We start from the raw sequence: 27715 nt of genomic DNA on the forward strand, positions 1-27715 counted from the left end.
CCACTACCAGACACCATAATGTTGGTGATATTACTCCTCCCTGTGGACACCCCCTTTCTATATTAGCTCTCAACATAACTGCGTTGAGGGTAAACAGAACTTGACGGCCCTGCAGTGAGGCCATAATCCATTTTATGAGCATCCTGCTCACTCATCTTCTCTCTAGACTAAGTTCTATGGAGCCCAAAGATGTGTAGTTAAAGGCCCCTTCTATATCTAGGAATACAACCATAGCAAGTTGTTGCTGATCCAAGGCACTCTCCAGCCTAGAAACTAGCTGGTGTAGTGCCGTCTCAACCGACTTCCCTGGTTGATATGCATGTTGATGAGGATACAGGGGACAGTCTCTTAATACTTTCTCCCTGATATGTCTATCCACTAGTCTTTCCAAGATCTTAAGAAGAAAAGACGTTAGACTGATGGGTCTATAATCCTTAGGTCTAGTATATGAAGACCTTCCGGTTTTGGGTATATACTACCTTCGCCTGACGCCACAAGGAGTACACGTACCCCATAGTGAGACAGGCTCTAAAAACTCTGACCAGTTATGGTATAAGGACCCCACCCGCTTCCTGAAGAAGCGCCGGGAAGATCCCATCCATTCCTGGGCTTTTGTAAGGGGCAAAGATTCTAATGCCCACTTCACCCTTCTGGGGGTAACAATCTCTGCGGCTTCCTTTCAGCCACTTCTATCGGGTCTGAAGGACCCCTCGATTCTATTTCACTATTCGTGACTGCTGAACCTGGAAAGTGGGCATCAAGCAGTAAGTTCAGGGTCTCCCTCTCTGTAGATGTATATCCACCCGAAGGTGACCCCAATGAGTCCAGCCTTACCCTTCCATCCAAGGTTAGAATTTTATGAAGCCTTGCCGCTTCATATTGACTTTCAATGGAGTCACAAAACTGTCTCCAAGATTTCCTAGAAGCCTTTTTGACTTTTGACTTATACCTTCTTTGTGATTCTTTATAAGAATCTAGGCTTTCTTGATCCTGAAGTTCCCTGTATTTATTCCAGAGCCTTCGTGTGTTTCTCCTCAGGTGTTCAAGATAACTGTTCTACTTGAAGCTTCCTCTTGCTCTTTTTTGCCTTAACAACTGGGCAGTTTAATTCATAAGAGGTAACCAAATGTCTGTGTGAGAAAGCTCACACTGAGCTCCAGCTCCTCTTTGTTCTTAATTATATTTGAGGGTCCTCCTTCCAGTCCCCTCCTCACGTCCTCCCTGAAAGACGTCCAGTTGGTTCGTCCAGGGTTTCTATAAGGTGGGATCTCGAAGGAGCCCTCTATATGAAACACAATGTGTCTATCGTCTGACAAGGAAGGTTCCAAAGAAACTTTCCAGTCTTTAAATTCCTGTATGATTCCCATGGAACCCAGGGTAAGATCTATGATCCCCTCACTCCTGTTATTGATGAAGGCAGGGTTATCACCTATGTTCATGTTCTCAAGATGAGTTGTACATAGAAATTCTATGAAATGCTCTCCCCTTCGGTTTGTGTGTTTACTTCCCCAAATGCTGTGATGAGCATTGGCGTCACATCCTACTATGAGGTTTAGTCCTTGTTTCTTACAGTATATCACCAGTCTCTTGAACTCCTCCGGCGGGGGTGGAGATTCAGAGTCTCTTGGGAAATATGCAGAACAGACAACTAAATCTCTTGGCTGTCCGCCCTCTTCATATCTCACTAGAACTGCTACAAGGTCTCTAGTAATGAAGCCTGGTATAGCCCAAGCGTTATGATCCTTAACTAGTATACATGCTCTAGGCTTTTCCTCTGCTGTTCCACTGAATAGGGTGAAGCCTGCACATTTTAGTCCCATGATGTGCGCCTGTCTAAGCCAGGGTTCTTGTATCAGGGCGACCGAAAACCTGCCTTTCTGGATACTTCTAATAAGTACCCTAGAGGCCGCTATACAATGTTGTATGTTTGCTTGTATGAAAGTAATCATTTCTTACTTTCATGCAATACTTTACCTTATGCGGTCTCCGGAACGTGCCTCTTCGTCTCCCGCGATGAATCTTGAGGCTTGGCTGGCACCGGTTCCTGTCCGGGCTCCCGCTCTTCGCCCCTGCTGGTCTCAGTATTGTCTGTGGTGGGGTTGGTCCACCAAGGTGAAGGTAGCAACATGCACCCCGCAGAAGATCTTCTTCCCCACCACGTTCTCCACATCTCTGGAGTCCATGCTGACCACAAGTCGGACACCTCTTTTCTCCTCCTTGCGGTCGTAGACCCTCCAGCTGTTGGGATTTAAGCCATGGTTCTGGCGTGCCATTCTTCCCAAAAGGACAATATTGTCCTTTGGTTGTCCTGGTATCCAGACCATGACACTTCTTATAGGAAAGGAGTTTATCCATGCCCATAATTGTGAGCCTGGCTCCTTCCCACGGTTGTATACCTGTAACAAGACTAGAAAGCCATGCTACAGTCTCATCATTCTCTGCGATAACGACGGCCGCACCTCTCGACAGATAGCAATCCAGGAACTGAGGCTTAATGGGCCCCTGCTCCGGAAGCCCGTCTATCAGATCGGTGATAGCCTCCTCCACAGATTCCACCTGTTTCTCGGTTAGCTGCTGGTCAGAATATCCTACAGATACTATAGCCATCCTGGTCCCAGCTTTAGCTATCCTAGCATACTCCACCTAGGGTTTTTTGTGGGTCGGCCGATCTTCTTCTGGGGTTGCCCCCGACAGAAGTCGTTTCCCCACTGGCGTCTTGGTGGGTGGAGTCCTCTGTGCCCTAGAAGCCCCTTTTCAGGGTCCCGCCTCTTGTGCCCATTGGATCCCCCCACAGTCGCCACTGTCATGACAGTAGAAGGCCTCTCAGCTCCAGGAGTTAGGCCCTCTTTGGCCTGCTCCCGGGCCTTTAAAGCCTTCTTTTACCTCCTCTTCTCAGCGCCGGAGCGCTGTTTCTTCTTCTTCTTCTGGACTAGTAGATTGCCCACCTCTAGAGTCAGCTCTCTTACTGTCGAGGTCGTACTATCCGAGGGTATCTCCGAAGAGTCCCCATCGGTTGTTGTTGAACTGGTGTTTCTCTCGGAGGCCCCAGAAGAGCTCTCCGGTTTATGGGTAGCTACAGTACTCATTTAGGTCCCACGAGGAGCTAGGGAAATATATGTCCGCCCAGGCAGAGCCCCGCATACCCGGGTAAGGCTACTTACTTCGAGAGGGCGCCAAGTATCTCGAAGGCTCCGTTCAGGACACATCTCCCATGTGCCATGCACCCAATTGGCACGGGTCGCGTTACACCTTAGGGTTGGGTGGTGCTTTAGCTTCCTCCTCCTTGTATACCGAATGGTTACCCAGTAGGACTCCATTCGGCATCGCAAGAAAGGAGCTACTAGTCCCCCTCACCACGAAGAGGATCTTCAATTGAAGAGGGTAACCAAGGTTAATCCCCTACAATTGTAGAAGCACACACGAGGGGGTTTATTTTGTTATAGAGCTTCATTTGTAAAAACCGTCCCTTCTCTCATTTCTAGAATTCTGCCATAAGCCGCCCCTATCTCCAAACTTAATCAGAAATTCCGTGTTTCCCCTCCTCCAATGTCGCCAACCACGATCTCTACTATATGTACCACCATGTACGACAGCTACTCTGGCCACTAAATTTGCCTGTTACAGTGCCTAACATTACACCTGAGGCCACCAGCAGTCAACCTGGGAGAGATGCCGGTGCGGGGTTCAGGTCTGCATTGTTCCGACTAAGACTCAAACCTCTACCTTCCTTGGGCCTGTCATCGTGGGAAGATGGTGGGGTGCATTACTCAACCTCCCACTCAATCCTTGGGCGGGACCTTGTTCCTTGGTCTTGGCCTCTCTTCACCTCGGCTTCCGCCGTCACTGATTTGAGAGGACGGTATCTCACGGTACCCAAGGGGTCCGATGATTTCATCCGGACATTGGCCCCGGCGGCCGCACCTACCGCCAACCCTGTGCACTACCGCCCGGATTTGAACTACTTCCGTGCTGTCATCATCTCAACTCTTCTTCAAGAAACCAAAACAAAAAAATAAATAAACAAACAAACAAGAATAAACTTTTTAACAAGATATGCTCCAGATTGTCAATGTATTGCTAAATCACAATGAGTTCAAACCGTATTGTACTTCAAGGTTCCAAACCTGTTCACTCCACTGTAAAACCTTAGAGGGTGAAAGTCTGTACCAGGGGTACGCCTTCCCCGGCTATTTAAACTGCGTGACTTCTCTAACGCCATCTATGCCAACGGGCATGAACCTTTAAACTCCCAGAAACTTTCTTCTTCGACGGTTAGAAGGCTCCAACATCGATTTATTAGCGCACTCTTATGACTAGGCACAAACTACTCAATGAGAAATGTTTATTTTTGGGAGTTGGTAAACCTTTCTTTTGAAGATTGCTTTTCATGTACCGAAGTTGTCAACACTTCAGGTGGTTCATCTTCTATTGTAATCTACCTATCATATGCTCGTAAATATGTTCTCTAGCCAATCAAACCCGGCGGTGTATATGGAAATTCAATCTATCAGCATATTGCAGTTTAATTTAATCTGGAACCTTTCCCTGGATGTATCAAACTTGTATTACTGGAGTGTATTAATTTACTTTATAAATAGTCTGAAGCCGTAATATTAGAATGTACTGCACCACAGCGAGCTTTAGCTCAGGTGCCTCAGCTAATAAATAAATATTAAATAAATATTAAATATATAAGCCGGGCACTTTAGGGCCGCCTTGTCTGAATTTCTCCAGTGTTTGAGAGTGCGACATGAAGGAGGCCATAACGGGCTAGGCAGGCAGGGGCGCGGACTGCTTGAAGAAGATCCAGCGATAGAAGGTAATGGCAAAATTTACCTAAACATTTACCTAAACATGTGATCGTGCCTGCGGGTAGTTTGAGAGCAAAATTTCAGCCGTTTCTTAATGTAATGTTGTATTTTGGTGGTTTAAATTTAGGACCTTCTGCGCAGTCTTCGGACTCTACTTCTATTCCATAATGGAAAACATGTAATGTAAGGGAATGTAATAATCAAGAGGGGAATTCCTCAAGGCAGTATTATTGGACTTTTATGTTTTCTTATCTATATATATAAAATAACTTGTCCTGACTGACTGACTGACTGACTGACTGACTGACTGACTGATTCATCATCGCCGAGCCAAAACTACTGGACATAATGAAATGAAATCTTGGGGATACATTCATATTAAGATGTAGGTGCTCGCTAAGAGAGGATTTTTGGATATTCCATCGCTAAGGGGGTGAAAAGGGGGTTGAAATTTTAAAATGATTGTATCAATATCTCAAAACTTTAAAAGTTTACAGATGTAAAAATTAGTATTTAGAATCGACTTTAAAAATAAGGAAACGCGTATTTTTTTTGTTTTCAGAAAATCCCAATAGGAGGGGAAAATGGGTGATAAAGGGGTTGAATGCCTTTAATCAGGATACCGGTACTTATATCTTAGAAACTGAACATACTACAGACCTGAAAATTTGTACTTTTGATCTCTTCTAAAAATAAAGAAACACGTATTTTTTTATTTTTGGAAAATTCAATTAATGGAAGGGTGAAAAGGGGGGTGAATTTTTAAAATGAGTGTATCTATATCTCAAAACTTTGAAAGTTTACAGATGTAAAAATTAATTCATTAAAAATAGAGAAACACGTATTTTTTGTTTTGGGAAAATCCCATTAGGAGGGGTGAAAACGGGGGAAAAACGTGTTGAATGCCTTTCAAGAGGATGCTTATATCTCAGAAACTTAAGATATTACAGACCTGAAAATTGGTGTTTGGGATCTCCTTTAAAAATAAAGAAACACGTACTTTTTGTTTTTTGAAAATCCAATTAATGGGGGATGTAAAGGGGAATTTTTAAAATTAGTGTATCTATATCTCAAAACTTTTAAAGATTATAGATGTAAAAATTGGTATTTAGAATCTCCCTCAGAAATAAAGATGCACGTACTTTTTTGTTTTCGGAAAATCCTTATACTGTAATAAGGGTGGAAAAGGGTGAAAAATGGGTTGAATGCCTTTAATGAGGCTACTTTTATTTCATAACCTGAAGATATTACAGACCTGAAAATTGGTATTTGGGATCTACTTTAAAAATAAAGAAACAGGTATTTTTTGTTTTTGGAAAATCCAAATATGGGGGGTGAAAAGGGGGGTGAATTTTTAAAATGAGTGTATCTACATCTTAAAACTTGAAAAGTTTACAGATGTAATAAGTGGTATTTAAAACCTGCTTCAAAAATAAAGAAACATGTATTTTTTGTTTTCGGAAAAAACCTATAGGAGGGGTGTAAAAGGGTGAATAATGGGTTGAATGCCATTATTTAAATTAAGCTACTGATATCTCATAAATGAAGATGTTACAGACGTGAAATTTGATATTTGGATCTCCTTTAGAAACAAAGAAAACGCGTTTTTTCGGGGGGGGGGACATCTTGGGGGGCCGGATTGAAAAAGAGTTGAGTTCCTTTCATGAGGTCACACAAATCAAAAACTGAGGAAGTTAGAGTCGTGATAATTGGTATTTAGAAGATCCTTTACTATTAAAGAAACAAGGTTTTTGCCGGAAAATTCAATTGGGGGGGGGGGGGAAGAGTGTGAAAGGAAGTGAGAAAAGTGAATTATGTTTATGGGGAAACATATATCTCAAAACTGAAGGTAATAGACGTGAACATTGGTGTTCGGAATCTCCTTTAAACATAAAGAAACCTGCCTTTCTGTTATTTTTGTGGGGGGGGGGGGGGTAAATTAACTCAACGGCGGTGGGGAGTAAAAGGAAGTGGGAATAGTTGATTTTACTGTTCATAATGTACTTATAAGGAGCCTCCGTTGCTCAGATGGCAGCGCGCCGGCCTCTCACAGCTGGGTTATGTGGTTCAAATCCCGATCACTCCATGAGACATTCGTGCTGGACAAAACGCAGGCGGGACAGGGTTTTCTCCGGATACTCCGGTTTTCTCTGTCATCATTCATTCCAGCAACACTGTCCAATATCATTTCATTTTATTTGTCATTCATTATCCATTTCCCCAGAGGAGTGCGACAGGCTTCGGCAGCCGGCACAATTCCTATTGCCGCCGCCAGATGGGGGCTTTATTCGTTCCATTCCTGACCCTGTCGAATGACTGGAAACAGGCTGTAGATTTTCGATGTACTTATTCTGATCATAAACCGATCATTTTTTATCTTTCCTGGGTTCGTTTTCAAGAGCCATCTTTTTCTTCGGAGAACGTTCTTAGATTACAGTAGATTCTCCTGGCATATAAATAAAAATTTAAACACCTTTGAAATAAACGATAGGAATGAGATTGACCGTCCAATTGTTCACTTCTATAATAAGGTCAACAATGCACGGAATATGTCATTCGTATCACCAGAAATCCCGCACACTTGGCTACGCGCGACAATGGTGCTGGTCACATTGCTAACAATGACAGTGGCAGCAGATGTAATTTACCGCCAAGTAGCGGTCTTGCATCTTGCTATGGGGTCCAGAACATCTATAATAATAATAATAATAATAATAATAATAATAATAATAATAATAATAATAATAATAATAATAATAATAACAATAATAATAATAATGTTCTGGGCCGTCGTCAAATGTGCGGACCGCGGTGGAAACGGGTCCTGGACGGGAAATGACTAAGGATGCAGTCCAGCCGCGGGTTCAGTACCGCCAAGGCACCCAAGAGGACACCACGCCGAATCTCCTCAAGGATTTGATCCATATTAAAAATTCTTATAGGAAAACATGGCAAAGTTTTAAGGACCCAACTGCCCGGGAAGTACGAAATCGATTGCTGGAAAGAAAGATTGAGAAATGGGAGGAAACTTGCCGTAATCTATTAGAAAACGAGTGAGATAGGGAATTGTGGCGGATTCCCTCAGATAACCAGTCAGATCGCGAATTTCGGTGGATTATATATAAAACAATAAGCATTCAATTATAAATTTCAGTATCATCCCGTAGCGAAGCACGGGTATCTTGCTAGTCTATATATAAAATAACTTGTCCTGACTGAGTGACTGATTCATCATCGCCGAGCCAAAACTACTGGACATAAAGAGATGAAATTTTGGGAAAATATTCATATTCAGATGTAGGTGCTCGCTAAGAGAGGATTTTTTGATATTCCGTCGCTAAGGGGGTGAAAAGGGGGGTGAAATTTTAAAATGAGTGTATCTATATCTCAAAACTTTAAAAGTTTACAGATGTAAAAATTGGTATTTAGAATCTTCTTTAAAAATAAGGAAACATGTATTTTTTTTTTCAGAAAATTCCAATACGAGGGGTGAAAAGGGTGAAAAGGGGGTTGAATCCCTTTAATCAGGATACCGGTACTTATATCTCAGAAACTGAAGATATTCTGTTGTTGTAATTAGGATAGGCTTAATTGCATTTTGGAATTTTGTAGTTCTTGTGTATTCAGTAATTAACAGCAGTTTTTATCCTGTTAGAGGTTGTAAGATAAAAAAAATAGAGTACGAATAAGTAGTATTGTAGTGTAGTCGAATATTAATTACTTTATTGTCGTGTGATCTTTGAGTACTATCCCAGACAATATATCCCTCAGTTCATTTTTTTTCCAAATAAGTTATTTTATTTTCATTTTTTCCATAAAGAATAGCTAAGGAGCGCGAATGTACGAGCTGAGGGTGTGGCGAGGCATTGAGGGGTGTGAGGGAGGAGTTGGAGAGTTTGAGGGAGATAATTAGGATTCTTACAGAAGACAGGAAGGAAGATAGGACTCCCTCAAACAATGTACAGGTTACAGTAGGTGTACAAGAGGGAGGGGAAGGAAAGGGGGAAGCTGTAGAAGACAGGTGGTCTAATGTTCTAAGTGGAAGGAGATTGCAGGCTAAGACCTCTATTCAGCATAAGAGTTCAGAACAGATGTGTGTGAGAAATCAGTACGAGTCACTCCAGGTAGAACAACAGAGGGAAGATGAGGGACAGGGAACTGTTGCTGAGATGTGTGGAAGTAGGAAGAAGGGAAAAGGTAGGAAAGGGAAATGTAGAGTAGAGGATAGGAAAAGGCAGGTGGAACAGGGTCATGGGAAGGAGGAAAGGGAGGAGGAAGTAGCTTCTGCAGCTATCAGGAAAGATAGGGCTGACCAGGAGGGGAGGGGATCAAATGAGGTGGGTAGGGTTGAGGCTCTGGTTATGGGGGATTCCATCGTTAGACACGTGGGCAAAGTGTGTGGAGGAAAGGTGACCAGGGTAGAGTGCTATCCAGGAATTAGGTTGAGGCAGATGTTGAGGAAAGTAGAAGAGAGGGAGGAGGGGAAGGAGAAGGTGGTAGTGTTTCATGTTGGTACCAACAACGTAAGGCAAGCTGATATAAGTACCAACATAGTTGGAGATGTGAGGGATCTGGTAAATGCAGCACGGGTGAAATTTAAGAAAGCGGAGATTGTTGTTAGTGGAATACTGTGTAGGAGGGATACTGACTGGAGGTGATTGGGGATTTAAATGAGACTATGGAGTGGGTATGTGGAAAACTGGGAGTGAAATTTCTAGATCCTAATAGGTGGGTAGGAGATAGGGATCTGCGCTCAGATGGCCTTCACTTAAACCGCAGTGGTACGTATAAGTTAGGAAATTTGTTTGGGAGGGTAATATGGAGGTACATTCAGGGGAACGGGGTGGCCTAGGGAGCGGTGATAAGGGAACAGGGAACTGGAAATCAAGTAGGGATGACATAAAATTGTTAGTGTTGAACTGTAGAAGTATTGTAAAGAAAGGAATAGAATTAAGGAATTTAATAGATATATATTTACCTGATATTGTAATAGGGTTTGAATCATGGCTGAGAAATGATGTAATGGATGCAGAAATTTTCTCACGTAAGTGGAGTGTGTATCGTAGAGATAGGATAGGAATGGTGGGAGGGGGAGTATTCATTCTGGTGAAAGAAGAATTTGTAAGCTACGAAAAAGTTAAAGATGAGAAACATGAAATTCTAAGTGTAAGGCTCATTTCTAAAGATAATAGGCAACTTGATATACTTGGAGTGTACAGACGGGAAAGGGTAGCACTGACACGAATTCAGAATTATTTGATAAGATAATCAACTATGTAGGAAACGACACAGAAAGAAATGTGATTGTAGCGGGAGATCTGAATTTACCAAGCGTCAATTGGGAAGGAAATGCGAACGACAGGAAGCATGACCAACAAATGGCAAATAAGTTAATATGGGAAGAACAGCTGATTCAGAAAGTGATCGAACCAACCAGAGGGAAAAATATCCTGGGTGTGGTACTGATAAAACCGCTTTGTCCAGCACAAATCTCACATGGAAGGACCAGGATTTGAACCACAGAACCCAGCAGTGAGAGGCTAGCACACTGCCACCTGAGCCACAGAGGCTCTTCAATCATTCTTCTCAAGCCTTATGATCATTCGTTCAAATAGCTGGGTCTCGGCCCACAAGTGGCCACAGCTCCATGCCTCTGTACTGGGGAGATGGTAGGGTGCTGGTCCCCACCGTCAACTGTGCTACACTAAAGTAGTAGTAGTAGTAGTAGTAGTAGTAGTAGTAGTAGTAGTAGTAGTAGTAGTAAGTGGAACAATTTAAGCCTGTGCATGGCTACAAAACCACCGTACTGCATCATATACCAATTCAATAATTTGTTCTAGTAAGAAGTGTGATCACAAATCAAAAGTGGCACTTAGGAATGTTTTTTATATATAGTAAACTGAAACTAGGTCCATTAGAAGACTACGGTGTAAGCAAGGTAAGGCTTTCAAACTAACGTTTCACTCTAGCCTTTATGTTTAAAAATGTACATTAAAATATGGATTCTTTATTTTAATCTTAAAATGCCTCCTATATGCTTCCTCTATGACAAATTATGGTGAGTTTGTTGTAGCTAGTTGTAACCCAGTAATTTTAGATGCTGGAGTGATCTACAATTTTTCATGTCCTGACGTAAAGTATGCCCTGTAAAAATATTGGGACTGCTGTGTTGCATGTAGCTATAAGATTCTCTTGCTTTTCAAATCGAGGAGACACAATGCTTTCCCATGGCTCAATTACCATAAAATTTGTGTATCATAAGAGTAAACCTCTTCTACTTTCAACAAGCCATAATGACAACTGGAAAAACATAGACTAAGCATTTCTTCTTGCAGATCTGATGTACTGTACACTCTGTTATATCTAGCATTAAACTGGATGTTGTTTAACCAGGGAGATTGTCATTGTCAACTGAGGTTCTGCCTTCCAAACATAGGAAAATAACCACTCAAAGGTTTGATAATGAACTACAGCCAGTTCTGAGAAAGCATTTGTAGTATTAGGCATATGTTGTTGGGTTTCCTACTTTAAAACAGAGGTTGATGCAAACGTGCTGATATGATAATCTTGGAGGGCAAATAGGAAGAAAAATCTTGCATAGCAATCCAATTATTGATGCGAACCGAAGAGCAAGAGTAGGAACGCAGGGAGCATATTTTTCGAAACAGTCTGATAGCCAAAGAAATGCAAGCTGGCACCAAATCAAAATGCTTGGCAAACAATCAGTATGTTGCTCAGAGTTGCAGTTATAAAATCAGAAAGCTGAAATATGATCCATAAGCAAATCACATAGGGTTGCCGTAATCCAAAAGTCCAAAACCAGGACATAGTCACAATTTACGAATCCAAAACCATGACATAATTCCTGTATCAGTATGAATGATATAACGAAGCATTTATAAACAGAAAATAACATTAGTATGCTTGCATCAACTTCATTTAATTACGAGAACATATGTAGTATTACAGAAATGTGAACTTATAATGCACTAAGCATTTGTATACCACTCATACTTATCAGAGCTAAGAATAGAAGAAGGGAACTTGGTTAGATTTTGAATGAACCTTTGAGACTCGCTACAGCTTGCATGTTTAATGTTGCAGCATTGCATTTACATGTGTAAGTGTTAGCTTGGTCATTTCTTCTGTTCATTGGACAGACATACGAGAAACACACTCTCTATATTCAAACTATGCCCAGCAAAAAAAAAGAAATACAGTAATACCCTACAGTTTTGACCACCACACAATATAAATTACCCAAAGTTGCCTTTCAAAACTTCTAACTAACTAAAATAAAATATTGCGTACTTTCATCTGTTCAGACTGGATGTTCATGTTACTACACAAAATCACAGATTATCCATGAAATCTGTGATGTATGGTAACCCTACAATGACACTTAATGGGATGCAGTCAAAACAGCAAGAGTAGGAACTCAAGGAATATATTTGTTGATGATGATGACGCTTGTTTAAAGGGGCCTAACATCTAAGGTCATTGGCCTCAAAGGAATATATTTCTCAAAACAGTCTGTCAGTCAAAGAAATGCAAGCTAAGACCAAATCAAAATGCTCAGCAAACAATCAGTATGACTGTTGACTGATTTTGTAAAAAATGAAGCCATAATTTCCTGTGTTGACTCTGTTAATGTAGCTAAGTTCTCCAGTGTGTCGAACACCAAATATAACAATTACAACCCTATAACATACCAGTAAAAAGACACATTATTAAACAAAGAATAAAAAACACACTATTTCTTTGTTATCTACAGTCATTTTCCTCTTTCTCTTAATAGCCCTTAATAGTCTGGTTTTTATTCTTCTTTTAATAATGTGTTTTTTATAGGTAAGTGTAGGGTTGTAGTTGTTATATTTAGTGTTCGACAAACTGGAGAACTTAGTTTTATTCTGTTGACTATATGCTATAAAGAAGCCATACTGTATTCTCACAAAGGTTGGGTAGAAATAAAAGGAACAAAATATATATGAAATAATTTTATTCTGTATAAATCATTATCATAATTGGCAATATCTTTAACACGCATAAAATTTCATCGATTTGAAGTAATGAGGCCAGCAGGGCCAGGACGATGTTTTGGTACACTTATTTGAGGAATGGTTCGGAGTGGTTTGAATCCAAGGTCTTCTTTCGGAATACCATATTCTTCAAGTTTACCTTCGTAAGTATCTATTAGATCATCATGTGCTTTGCATACACGTGTAAGCTGATATTTCAAATCTCTAATTGTTGAATTCTTTTTCTCCATGAGTTCCTGTGAAACATAGACCACAATTAACATTCAAAAGAATGAAAAATTAATGTGTATTTCCCAACAAAAAAAGAACAAGCAATTTAAATCCAACAAAATATTTCAAAGAATGTTATTAAACTTGAAAGAAATAATTGTAGGAAAACAAAAGGTGGTGAATGTAATTTTCTGCATTTCGATTACAAAAGTCAAAATTGATTTTATAACAGTTACAAAATTGTAGCCTCTGTGGCTCAGGTGGCAGCACGTCGACCTCTCACCGCTGGGTTCCATGGGTCAAATGCCGGTCACTCCATGCGAGATTTGTGCTGGACGAAGCAGAGGTGGGACAGGTTTTTCTCCGGGTACTCCGGTTTTCCCTGTCATCTATAATTCCAGCAACACTCTCCAATATCATTTAATTTCATCTGTCAGTCATTAATCATTGCCCCAGAGGAGTGCGACAGGCCTCGGCAGCTGGCAAAATTCCTATCCTCGTTGCAAGATGGGACTTCATTCATTCCCTCCCTGACCCGGTCACTGACTGGAAAACAGGTTGTAGGTTTTTTCAACAGTTATAAAATCCTCAGTGTTAGCTTAAGAATGTCTCTAGAAAGCTGAATTCTTTCAGCCATCCCATCTCTTTGTTGTGCATAGCAATTTTCTGCTTTCCCTTTATAACATCCACTAGAGAAGTAATTTCCTCTACTGTCTGCACTTTGCTGTTTTATTTCACATTCATTCATAAGTCATAATTCTTCAAATCAGAATTAATAATAATAATAATAATAATAATAATAATAATAATAATAATAATAATAATAATAATAATAATAATAATAATAATAATGATGTTATTGTTTCTACGTCTCACTAACTACTTCAGTGTTCTTCAGAGTTGCTGAGGTGCCAGAATTTTTTCCTGTAGGAATTCTCTTGTGTGCTGGTAATTCTACCATCATGAGGCTGGCATATATGAGCACCTTCAAATATAACTAGACTGAACCAGGATCGAACCTGCCAACTTGAAGTCAGAAAGCCAGTGATTTACCATCTGCACTACTCAGCCTGGCAATTATGAATTAGAGAATAAAAATATTGGCGTAGAAAGTTTACATACAATATGTATCCAGAAATCGGAGTAGTTTTGACGGACTATTGTAAGAAACTGGAAATGAATATTCAAGTTAAGTTGTCGCTACAGGATTCTAATACCAATATAATGGTCCATTATTGGACATTATAAATTTTCCAGCTAACTCATTCTTGGTTGCCTGCGTTTCACCCTCGTGTGCTAAGTTGGGCTCGTCAGTTGGGACTTAGCACACCTCCCAAGGCGCAAGGCCAGTGCATACCATGGAGTCCACAGCATAGGCTACTTGAACCACCAGCAGTGCCAATGCACTATGAGAGCTATGTCTCATTTCCAAAAATGAGCCCAACTTAGCACACGAGGGCGAAACGCAGGCAACAAAGAATGAGTTAGCTGGAAAATTTATAATGTCCAATAACGGACCATTATATTGGTGCCAATGCACTATGAGAGCTATGTCTCATTTCCAAAAATGAGCCCAACTTAGCACACGAGGGCGAAACGCAGGCAACAAAGAATGAGTTAGCTGGAAAATTTATAATGTCCAATAACGGACCATTATATTGGTACTATAAATTTACTCATTCAGGACAAATATTTTAAGTTCCCTATGGGAATCAATATCTATATCAACAGGATTCTAAGCAAACCTAAAACACAATACTTTTACTTTCTAGTTGCTACAATACTACCCTGTTGTTGTTTTCTTTAAATCTTTGCCCAATACGCAATGTTGTGGCATTGAATGAAAACAATGTGTTCTCAGTTTCACTGAAATTATTATTTGGATCGCAGTGAGACACAGTGCGTCTTCTGGTATGGGATAGAACAAGTCTGCTGATCTGTCTTGGTCTCATCCTAGGCTATGACATGAAAATGACTGAGATATGAACACTGTTAGTAACACCATCCCCAACACAGCCAGTCCCTCATAGGATTGGTCGCTGTGTGCATGAGCAAACCAGCTCACTCCTACAGTACTTCTCTTTTTCATTGTCGTCAACACTATCTATGACAACTGACGGTGGAACTGTTCAGCAACTAATGGGTTGATGACTCAACATTGTTATTTTGAGTTCTACCTTACCTATGCGGAGGCCATTTTTAAGGAATATTTACTGTGTGATGTGGAATGTTGTTGTTGTAGAATATTTTATTTGTAAATTTTTTTAAGGAACATTTACTGTATGATGTGGAATGTTGTTGCTGTAGAATATTTTATTTGTAAATTTTTTTAAGGAATGTTTATTGTATGATGTGGAATGTTGTGGTAGAATATTTAGTTCATATTCCATTATCCTACCTAGCCTCTGGCCTGTATGGTGTAGAATGTCATTGTGGAATGTTTTGTTTGTATTCCCCTTATCTACTTAAGTAACTACTAGATTGTAAATTATTATTGTTCTATGATATCCGTAACATTCCGTAAAGGTTGTGATGCAGACTTTTGGAACAGGGTGTGTTGGCCCCTGTCGATTCTAGAAACATGTTCTTACTAATTCTGAAGTTCGCGATTTGTGTCTGCCTATGTTCTGGAAAATTGAAAAACATCGCGACTTAATAAAGAGTTTTGATTGGTGGATCTGGGTGGTGATAGGGAGGCTCCTGCGCATTGATTGGTCACTTGGTAATCACATCAAGGCCAGACTTCCCTTTTTAAGTGAGCGAGGCAGGATTTCATGGCCTTTCATTCCCTCGCCAGTGCAGCGTTTTGACGCACGTCGGTGGATCCTCCCTCCCAGGATGGGCTACCTTGGGGTAAGCATTGATGACCTCAGTTCCGCCTTAAATTATATTTAATGTTCGCTTGCATTTTCACATTTTCACCCCATAATCATCATTAGAGGCAGCCTCTTCTAGTAAGACACCAGCTTTGCGGAAACAGTTGCTAATTGTGGAGGATGACACCTACTTCCAGGCAGCCGAAATAAAGTCCATGGAGAGAGGTTAATTTCCTGCCATCATTCAGTGTTATTAAATGTTGAACCAGCATTTTTCTATAATGCACTTTGAAATTTGCAATGATGCCCAAATCAAGCGGTTGTAGAACACTGGTACAGTTAGGAGGGAAAAATTCCACTTGGACATTCTCCAGAACGATTTGAGGTGGATGTGCTGCACATCGATCCATAAGAAGAAGGATCTTCTTCTGTTTCTTTTTCATTTTAATGTCCAGTTTTTTCAACCACTGTTCCATTATCAGCATAGTCATCCAAGAATTTCTTTTGAATTCATATTCCATAGATTTGTTTTCGCACCCTTAAAACACCTCGGATCTTCGATTTTCCTATCACAAGTGGAGGAAGTTTGTCAAATCCATCTGCATTGGTGGCGAGAAGTACTGTTATATGAATTTTACTTTTCTTCCCTCCATGGCATGAGTCACCGTTTTCAGCTAATGTTTTATTAGGAATGAGACTGTAGAATAGGTCGGTCTCATCACAACTGTAGATACCCAGCAGAACCTCTTCTTTCCAGTGTTGCACCATGATGTCGTCCACAGCTTTTGAGTCAACACAAATTGTTCTCCCTGTGATTCCATGACGATCTATAAATCCTTGAAATCACCCTGATGAAGCCTTGAAGTCAGCAGTGATACTCATCATTTTTGCTAAATCTATCGCCTTTGCCTTCAGCATGTCGCCACTAATTGGTAGAGCTGCAGCCCGCTTTTGCTGGAACCATGTGAAAAGTGCTTTCTCCAAATCTACGTACCTTCTTTCTTGCTGACGGCTGCGCTTTACCGATTTGGAACCCAGTTTTAAGAACTCATCCAAAATAGCATTTCTTTTACTGATGACTGTACATAGGGTGAGATAAGCAATCCCTAGGCCTGAAGCAATTTCAGTTTTTGTTCTGTGTGGATTAGCGTTCACTTCTCGTATAACTTTTCCTATTTCTGTTTTCCATGACTAATCAAAAGCAACTGAATGAAAAACCTACTGTTCAAAAGTAAACACCACATACCGGCACCGTGGACATTTTACTTCTCCGTTGTTCCCACGAAAGAAATTGTCATATTCAAACAAATTTACTGTATTTTCTTTTGTTTCCGCACCAAAACCGCCCACTTTTCTTGTAATATATCTTAATCTTTGCCGGCATTGTGAAGGTCAAAAACGACGAAGGTAGAGAAGGAAGGAAGGGGACTCGCTCAGTTGGCCTTTGTTACGCCGCTAGTAAGTAACGGTCAACAAAATCACTCGGCGAAACTCTTTGTGTTCTGTTTCAGCACCGAAACCCGACCGCTGTACTTCCGCCTATGCCGACAAAGAGGAAACTTCATAAATACAGTACATTCTTTTAAAAAAAGCATGTGCTCATTACAATTACGCAAAACTCAGTTAAATTTCACGACAAACGGATTACGTATAGATAAGGTTTAATTAACACGTTTTTAAATTACGTACAAATACGAATTACGTAGAACAAAGTTAGGTATAAAGCAGGTTCAACTGTATATTGGTTTCACCTAGTCAATACCTAAGAGTTTATTTACAATTCAAAGTTGTAAAAACATATTAGAACAACAGGACATGTTTCAGCTGCATTAGGCCATCTTCAGCAGTCTAGAAATAACTTAAAATTAATATATATTAATATATTAAAATTAAATATATTAAAAGTTACAAAACATGAATAAAATTTACATTCATATGATATACTTATAAATTAAAAATAAGTTATGCTGAAACATCATCAGATGAAAAAGTTGCTTGATGTGGTGTGATGAAGTCAGAATGACTCTGACACTGAACAGTTCTATGTAATAAAGGACGATGATGTAATTAAAAATTTCTTCTCGTCCTTAAAATTTGTTTTAAGTAAAAATAAAATTGTTGTTCAACTTCATATATTCATATTTTAGAAGTAAAACTATTACGAATTTACAAACGTAGATCAAATTAATTTAATGCCAGCCAGACCATTGAGTGGAAATGAACTGCCGTCAGGTCATGTTGTGCAATATGAAATTTTCTGTCAGCGTACAGATATGACATGATGCAAACACATATATGAATATTATTTCTAGACAGCTGAAGAATATCCTGTTGTTGTGATGTGATGTTTTTACAACTTTGAATTGTAAATAAACTTATAGGTATTGACTAGGTGGAACCCACATACTAGTTTTTCAACTTATCATTTCTAACATAATGAGACAAATAGGCAGACATAAAGACACCTGGTTGAAAAACGGGACATCTGATCACTTTAGTTTAGAGGTACACATGCTACCATTACGCTGCATGGCTGGCATATTTGTGTGCTAGAAAACTCCAATTAGAGTAAGATTTGAGTGTATGGGGCCCTCATCACAATTACTTGATATGAGAACCGGCAGAGATCCAAAGGAAAGCAGCACGATTTGTTCTGGGTGATTTCCAACAAAAGAGTAGTGTTACAAAAATGTTGCAAATTTAGAGCTGGGAAGACTTAGGAGTAAGGAGACGCACCACTCAACTGAGCGGTATGTTACATGCTGTCAGCAGAGAGATGGCATGGAATGACATTAGTAGATGAATACGCTTGAGTGGAGTTTTTAAAGCTAGGAAAGATTATAATATGAAGATCAAGTTTGGATTCAGGAGGATAAATTGGGGCAAATATTAATTTATAGGAAGAGGAATTAGGGATTGGAATAATTTATCAAGGGAAATATTCGATAAATTTCCAAGTTCTTTGAAATAATTTAAGGAAAGACCAGGTAAACAACTGATAGGGAATCTGCCACCCCGGCGACAACTTTAAATGCAGGTCACTGACAGTGATGGAAAGAATACAAGGAAATAGTAACTGGACTCAATTGTAGTTACTTGAGAAACATTTTGCTCAATTATGATTACAGTACAAATCACTTGTTTTTAAAGTAATCAGTAAAATTACAATTTCTTCACAGAATGTTAGTCTTAAGGAAATCACTGATTCTTTTTTTTTCTTTTTTTTTTTTTTTTTCGCTAGGGGCTGGTGAGGTGCTTCTGCTTCTCTGTCTGTATTTATCTTCAATTTCACATATGTTTCATTAATGTTACTAAATTTTAGCTTTCTTTCTCTACTGGCAATCTTACACTTGATAGTTTATCATACTGTCACAAAATGGTAATAGTGTCCCCTCTCGTATATTTGGCTTTTCTACCTCCTTGATTTTAAATCTCTTAATGATATTTTTTCTTTGAACTTTGGAGTAAAGAAAATATGGAGTCCAGAAACATGATGCAGGCCTTCTTACTATATTTTAACATTTATAATAGATTCAAATGATGTTATACTGGAGATTTGCGCAGAATCTATAATTCTTTATCTTTACTTAACTTGGTAAGTTTGTGACTCTTATGTCCACATTATCTTGATTAATTCTGTGCCTTTTGTACTCTGCCTTACCGGTTGCACTTTGGTTACTGTTCAACTGAACATTATGCTTTGAAGGTATTGCCATATTATTTCACCCTTTGTTTGGATTTTTGCCTAATTTTGACGTCTCGCTGCATTATATGTATGTTCTTACCTCAATTCCCACCTTATTTATATATATCACTTCAATGTTGTGGCACGATACAGTCTATTCCAATATTGTTGGTGTGAATGATATCTCTGTTATTACATGCCTGATATTTTGGACCTCTTGTCAGGGATTTCATCGATGTCTTATGCTTGGACAGTCTTAAGGTTTCTAAGTCTGCTTTGTAAATGCCTTCGTGGCATTTATCATCAAAGCTGCTTTCTTGAGACCTTGTGGTGTTTATATAGATCATGGTTTTGTACATATCTATTCTGGTAATTTGGGCCATCTACGGTATTATCCCTGGTATTATTATATTGAGTGACTTTGCCTTTTCGTGCATTTCTACATGGTACTTTGAATTGGTAAGATGCCCAATTTTTGTATGTTTGTCGTGTGGATGAGTGTGAACAGATCGGATTTTCATGCACAATCAAGGAGAAAGATTTATTTCAACCTTAGTTTTTATTTTACTCTGGATTAATATTTTATTATACTGACCCGCCCTTACATCCCATTTGTGTCTTGCCTTTGTGTGACCTAGTGGTAACCTTATCCTTTTACTTTTGGGCTCTTTTGGAGATAGTCATTTTATTTTTCTGCACAAATCTTTACCTTTTTTCCTTTCATTTGATACCTGTCTACATGTGATGCAATTCTGCCCTCTTTTAGTTTCCTCTTTGCCTTAAGTCATTATTGAGGAGCTTTTTTACCTCCGGGGTCTGTACCTTCTATGTGGTGCATTATATATTATTTTCGAATAACATCAAAATCTATCATCTCTGAGGTAAACAGGATGTTAGGCCAATAGTTTTCTCCTGACAAAAGAATGAGTGGGGACCATAGCCCATCTCTGGTAATGAAATATGCAAACTGTATTATCCCATGAAGGTCGCTAGGAAGACAACCTTCACACACAATCATTTGTGAGTACTCTCTAAAAGAATTTACGACCTATGTGGCTTTTTTCCTTGTTATGAATTTATTTTTCATTAGAACATTTGATTTTAAATAAATTCATGTTTAAGTCTTATTTCTTTCCTTCCTTTGCCGGTAGCAAGGTTGGTTTCGTTGGGTTTATATTACATAGGACAGAAGGAGTCCAACTTCAAACAGTTTCTTGTTTGTTATGATCGACAATTTATCGGACCTAATACTTTTCCACCACATTGCCCCTCTGTGTAATAGACTCTGCTTTATCCCCCTGTATTATCGTGATCTCTTCATTTGCGTTTTTCTCTGTGTTATCTCTGCTGTTTCATAATGCTGTGTTTGGAGTAACCAGAGGGATGTGGGGTGACACTGGAATAATGCAATGTTTGCAAGGAAAAGGAATATATTTTTTCATTATTTTTTTTTTTTTTTTTTTTTAGCATCGAGGCATTGGTGAGACTAAACATGGTACATTGGAATTTTTGAAATTATCTTTTCCCATCATTTTTATTTTAGTTAATGACTTTAAACATTTGAAATGATTTTCCATTTAATAAAGTTCTTGTTTGTACATCCCACTAACTACTTTTATGGTTTCCGGAGATGCCAATGTGCTGGAATGTTGTCCCACAGCAGTTCTTTAACGTACCAATAAATCTACTGACACTAGGCTGACGTATTTTAGCACCTTCAAATACCACTGGACTGAGCCAAGATCGAACTTGTCAAGTTGGGCTCAGAAGGCCAGCTTTCTACCGTCGGAGCTACCCAGCCCAGCATTTTTCATTTACTTCACAAATAAATTAATTGGTTCTTAAAATTCTCATCACTAGTGATGCAAACTCCAGTGTCTCTGCTGATACTGGTGTGCATAGTGGCAGTGCCAAACGCGTCACTGTGCCAAAACACCGGTGCCGTGGCACTGTCAGTGCCACGGTGACTACTTATTCATTGGACTCGTATAAAAAGTTTATGCTTCATGTATTGACAGAAAAAGGAACTACACACAGATATACTATAATTTATATTAATATTTACATGCAAAATACTACAAAATAACCCTCAAATATAGTTTCCATTCACATTCAAGAACAGTATTTTTTTCACTTTATTTGCTGACAGTCTGTTTCATCTGTTAGTAAAAATTTACATCCAAATACTAAAAAACAACCCTCAAATAAATTTTCCATTCACATTAAAGAACAGTATTCTTTTTCACTTCATTCGCTGACAGTCTGTTAGTGAAAATTTGTCCAGCTTTCGAAAACACACCTTTGGCAGACTAGGATGTTGCTACAACACACAACTTCCAGACAGGTAAATAGTAAAGATTGGGATACTGAAGCTTTCTTCCCAACCACCATTTTAACGGATCTCCTGCCTAGCTATTAAGGGGTCTTCCAGGTACGACGAAGCATATGCCGTTTTAAACATGTTATCGTCGATTTGAATGATATACAAGATTTACAAATATCTTACACTGCTATGTACTGGTTTTTATCATCTGGAGTGAAGGGCTAGATTTTCGTCTGTCTGCCATTGACACCAAATTCAAGACAATCGATAATATAACGAAAGAGAATAAAGCATAGCGTGGCACGGTCTGGCATTACTTGGTAGGAGGGGGTGACCAGTAGGTACTGTAGAAGCGACCTGTCCTGGCGCACTGCCATTGACACCGGCACGGATCTGAGAAGCACTGGCCTGTACGTGCCGTGCCGTGCCGTTCGCACGAGGCAGTCATGTGGCCACACACAACAGTGCTTCATTCGGCAACAGTGCTAGCTGCCAGTGCCCGCCAATCCGCCATACCGTTCGATGTACTCATGGAAAAGCAGACTTGATTGATGTGTGTTCCTGTCCTTACTAAAGGTATAAATAAGGTCAATATTCACGTCACACACCTTTTTATTCTTGTGAACGTTTCACAGATTTATTTTTATGGCAGTGCCACTGGCACTGGTTCACTTTAAATTGTGGCACCGTGTCTACCAAGCCATCTCTGGAACCGGTGCCAAAGCACGGTGCCAGTGCCTTCCTTACATCACTATTCATCACTAATTCTCAACATCTTAAGGGGGGGAATATGTACATCTTTGCATTTACTGAAAAGATGCCCTACAGGGGCACTTGAAGGAATGCTTGTGTTTAATATCAAGAACATCGATGGAATGCCTTTGGAAGTACCAGAGAGGTAAGAAAGTACCTCATCCAGAACTGGTAAAGCTACTGGTTCTGCTGTAGTAGAACTGAAAAGTTATCATAATTTATTTTTTAACATTTCTGCTTTCTTGCAATGTATGAAGGTTGGAACTTTAATAGTGGCAACTATTTAATTACAACTGATACAAAGAAACCTCCTGCAGGTACTGCCACCTTGACAAAGGTGGGTGTTTCTGAAGGTTTCCGTGCTCAAATGACCCCTGGAGCTATGCCAGCAGGAGCTACGGCTCCTGGTAGGGCCACCCAAGCTGGACAGGTCTAAGAGACAGACTAAGAGCAGTACCCTGGTCCTCCAGGTTGGTGGCTGGGCGTGGTGTCAACAACCCTACCCTGGAAAACAAGGCGCTTGTCACAGAACCAAAAGACAAAGGAAATCTGACGGATGTAATGGATAACGACCCTGGCAATGAAAAAGGCACATAAATTGGTATTTTGTGACATGGAATGTGAGAAGACTGAGTCAACCTGGAGGATTACTGAATCTAAAGAAGGAAATGAAGAAATATAATGTGATGGTGGTAGCAATACAAGAGATAAAATGGAATGGAAGTAGATACTTGGAACTGGGACACACACCTTGTCGTATAGCTGTGAAAACAGGATATGGAGGTACAGGGTTCCTTGTTGATAATGCATATAAGAATATCATATTGAACTTTAAGCCCATTAATGATAGAATTTGTGTTCTTCAAGTAAAAGCCTGCTTCTTAAATATATCTTTCATGTGTACAAATGCACCAACAGAAGATACAGAGACAGCAGAAAAAGATATTGTTTATGAACTAGAACAAGAATTGGCACTAAGTGGCAAAGTTTGATAGTAAAGTGGTTATAGGGGACTTCAACACCCAAGTGCAAAGAGAAACTGCTTACAGGAAAACAGCTGGAAAGGAGTGTTTGTAGGAGGTTTCGAAGGATAATGGTAAAAGGTTCATTGATTTTGCTATGGGTAATAACGTGCTTATTAAAAGCACATGGATGTAAAGGAAGAATATAAGCAAAGTAACATGGTGCTCCCCCGATGGGATCACAAAGAAACCAAATTGACCATGTGCTTATTAGAAGGACGCCATGTTTCAGATGACCCGGAAGTGGATAGTTGTCGAGGCACAGATGGAGATAGTGATCATTATCTGGTAAGAGTCAAATCAGGCAAAGGATAGCCAACTACAGAGAGACTGAGAGAGCTGTTATACCCAGGTTTGATGATGCTAAATCAAGAAAGGATGAAAATATAGCACAGCGATTTGCAACGGTTTTGACAAATAGCCTTGATGAAATGGAAGATTGGACAGGAGACAGTATTGAAGTAAGGTGATAAATGGTTAAAGATATAATATACAAAATGGTAAAAACTATTTCAGACAGAAAGAAACAATTGAGAATTCAGCACTCGTTTGATGAAAATTGAAGAAAGGAATGAAGCAAGAAGGAGAATGTTACAGAGAAAAACAAGAACTACTGTAGAAGAATACAGGGAGAAGAGAAAGAAAGCAGAAAATGAATGTAGGAAGAAAAAGAGAATTTGAGAAACAGTGGACTGAGGAGTAAGAAGAGAGAAAGACTGCTCAGGAAACTAGAGAGTTTCATATAAGGGTTAAAGATATAAAGAAAGGATTTCTATTCAGAGCAGTTTTCTGTGAAGATACGGAGGGAAATCTGATTGGAAGTAAAGATCATATGTTAGACAGATGGGTGGAGTATTTTAGTGAATTGCAAAATACGGAATCAGTATATGAAGGTGGGGTTGAAGATGGACAGAGATGGGGTAGGAACAAAGCAGAGAAGAGGTGGACCTAGAATCAATCAAGGAACCTACATTGCAAGAAGTTAAAGATGGAATTAAGGCTCTTAAAAACAATAAGGTGCCAGGAGAAGAAAACATTACAGAATAAATTATCAAATATGGAGGTGAGAAACTAACAAGGTGGCTGCATGAGATTATGGTAGAGATATGGCAAAAGGAGAAAATTCCAGAGCAATGGAATATAGCAATACTCTGCCCTACACATGAGAAGAATGATAAAGCAGACTGTGGGAATTATAGAGGAATAGCACTGCTATGTATTGCTTATGAAGTTTTAGCAAAATCATAGCTGGGAGGCTGAGACCAAACATTGAGGATTTTTTTTTTTAATTTTTTTTTTTTTGCTAGTGGATTTACGTTGCACCGACACAGATAGGTCTTATGGTGATGATGGGATATCAAAGGGCTAGGGGTTGGAAGGAAGCAGATGTGGCCTTAATTAAGGTGTGAAAAAGGGAAACCATAGAAAACCATCTTCAGGGCTGCCGACAGTGGGATTCGAACCCACTATCTACCGAGTGCAAGCTCACAGCTGCGGGCCCCTAACCGCACGGCCAACTCGTCCAGTGAAGAATATCTAGGAGATTACCAGTGTGGATTCAGAATTAAGAGATCTACTATGGACCAGATTTCTACTATGAATCTGAAAAATGTAATGAGTATAACATTGATGTTCACCAGCTGTTTATTGATTTTAAACAAGCATATGATAGTATCAGAAGGGATCAGCTATGGAAGGCAATGAAAGAGGCAGAAATACCTAACAAACTGACAAGATTGGTTCAAATGACTCTGGCAACAACATTGAAAACCTACAACCTGTTTTCCAGTCAATGACCGGGTCAGGGATGGGATGAATGAAGCCCCCAACTTGCGGCGAGGATAGGAATTGTGCCGGCTGCTGAGGCCTGTTGCACTCCTCTGGGGCAATGATTAATGACCGACAGAAGAAACGAAATGATAGTAGAGAATGTTGCTGGAATGAAAGATGACAGGGAAAACTGGAGTACCCGGAGGAAAACCTGTCCCACCTACGCTTTGTCCAGCACAAATCTCACATGGAGTGACCGGGATTTGAACCAAGTTATCCAGCGGTGGGAGGCCGGCGTGCTGCCACCTGAGCCACGGAGACTCTATTTTGGCACCAACATTATGTAAAGTAAAGGTTGAGGGTACTTTATCAAAAGCTTTTGAAGTTAACCAAGGATTGCGACAGGGTGCTATACTCTCCACTAGTGATGTAAGGAAGCCACTGGCACCGTGCTTTGACATGAGTGCCGGAGACAGCATAGTAGGCAAGGTGCCACGATTTAAAATGAACCAGTGCCAGTGGCACTGCCATAAAAATAAATCTGTGAAATGTTTACAAGAGTAAAAAGGTTTGTGACGTGAATATTGACCTTACTTATATCGTTAGTAAGGACAAGAACACACATCAATCAAGCCTGTTTTTCCATGAGTACATCGAACACTATGGCGGGCACTGGCGGCTGGCACTGTTGCGGAACGAAGTACTATTGTGTGTCGCCACGTGGCTGCCTCGTGCGAACGGCATAGCACGTACAGGCCAGTGATTCTAAGGTCCGTGCCGGTGTCAATGGCAGTGCGCCAGGACAGATCGCTTCTACAGTACCTACTGGTCACCCCTTCCTACCAAGTGCTGCCGGACCGTGCCACGCTATGCTTTATTCTCTTTCGTTATATTATTGATTGTCTTGAATTTCGTGTCAATGGCAGACAGACGAAAATCTAGCCCTTCACTCCAGATGATAGAAACCAATACACAGCAGTGTGAGATATTTGTAAATCTTGTATATTGTTCAAATCGACGATAACATGTTTAAACCGGCATATGCTTCGTCGTACCCGGAAGACCCCTTAATAGCTAGGCAGGCATATCCGTTAAAATGGTGGTTGGGAAGAAAGCTTTAGTATCCCAAAATTTACTATTTAGCTGTCCGGAAGTTGTGTGTTCTAGCAACATCCACGCCTGCCGAAGGTGTGTTTTTGAAAGTTGGTCAAATTTTCACTGACTGACTGTCAGCGAATAAAGTGAAAAAAATACTGTTCTTGAATGTGAATGGAAAACTTATTTGAGGGTTATTTAGTAGTATTTTGCATGTAAATATTAATACAAATTATGGTATATCTATGTGTAGTTCCTTTCTTTGTCAATACAAGAAGTATAAACATTTTTATACGAGTCGAATGAATAAGTTGTCATCGTGGCACTGACAGTGCTGCGACACCGGTGTTTTGGCACGGGTGGTGTGCACACCAGTGTCAGCAGAGACACTGGTATTTTCATCACTACTCTCCGCCCTTGTGTTTAACATTGCCTTGGAGAGGGTAATGCGAATAATACAAGAGAGCAACCCAGGTGGAATAATGCTTTATCGAGTGGCACAAGAACTTTCATATGCAGGTGATATTGATTTGCTGTCTAGAAGGAAACTGGATCTGAAAGAGAAGTGTGGGAAAACTTAAAAAAATATGGGGCTGAGATAGAACTGACAATCAGTCAAAAACCAAGTACTGTACATGTTAACGTCTAGAAAAATGTATAATGAAGCAGCAAAATGTGTGAATTTGAATGGGAAAGAATATGAATGCTGCAAGGGCTTTAAATATCTAGAGTCCATGGTAGCTGAAAACAATGATATGAGAGAAGAAATACATGCTAGGATAGCAGCTGGTAATAGGAGTTACTTTGCCTTAAGCAAAGCATTTAAAGCAAGAAGCCTTAGTAGGAATTGGAGGCCGACTGTTTATCGCACAATAGTGCGGTGTGGTGATGTATGGTTTGGAGACTTGAATTACGACACAAGGTGATGAGGAGTTGTTACAGAGATGGGAAAGGAAGATACTTAGGAAAGTGAAGGATGGTGGACTTTGGTGAATCAGGAATAATAAGGAAATCAGAGAGCTTAATAAACCAGATATAGTAACAGAAATAAAGAGCGGTAGACTGCGATGATTGTGACATGTAGAAAGAATGGCAGAGAACAGGACAGTAAAGAAAGTTTTTGATGGGAAACCAGAAGGATGTCATATGAGGGGAAGACCAAGGATCAGAACGTTGGAAAATATGGAGGAG

General features: G+C 39.9%; 1 protein-coding gene across 1 annotated transcript in view; it reads right to left on the reverse strand.

Moving 5' to 3' along the window:
* Positions 1-12856: 12856 nt before the first annotated feature.
* Gas8 (Growth arrest specific protein 8) overlaps positions 12857-27715 on the reverse strand; it is a 175231-nt gene continuing 160372 nt past the window's right edge. The window contains exon 9 of the mRNA XM_067142334.2: positions 12857-13086. Coding sequence (XP_066998435.2) covers positions 12865-13086 — 222 coding nt within the window. The 3' untranslated portion in view covers positions 12857-12864. The remainder of the gene's footprint in view (positions 13087-27715) is intronic.

Source organism: Anabrus simplex, chromosome 2, assembly GCF_040414725.1.
Source record: "Anabrus simplex isolate iqAnaSimp1 chromosome 2, ASM4041472v1, whole genome shotgun sequence".
Taxonomy (NCBI): Eukaryota; Metazoa; Arthropoda; class Insecta; order Orthoptera; family Tettigoniidae; genus Anabrus; species Anabrus simplex.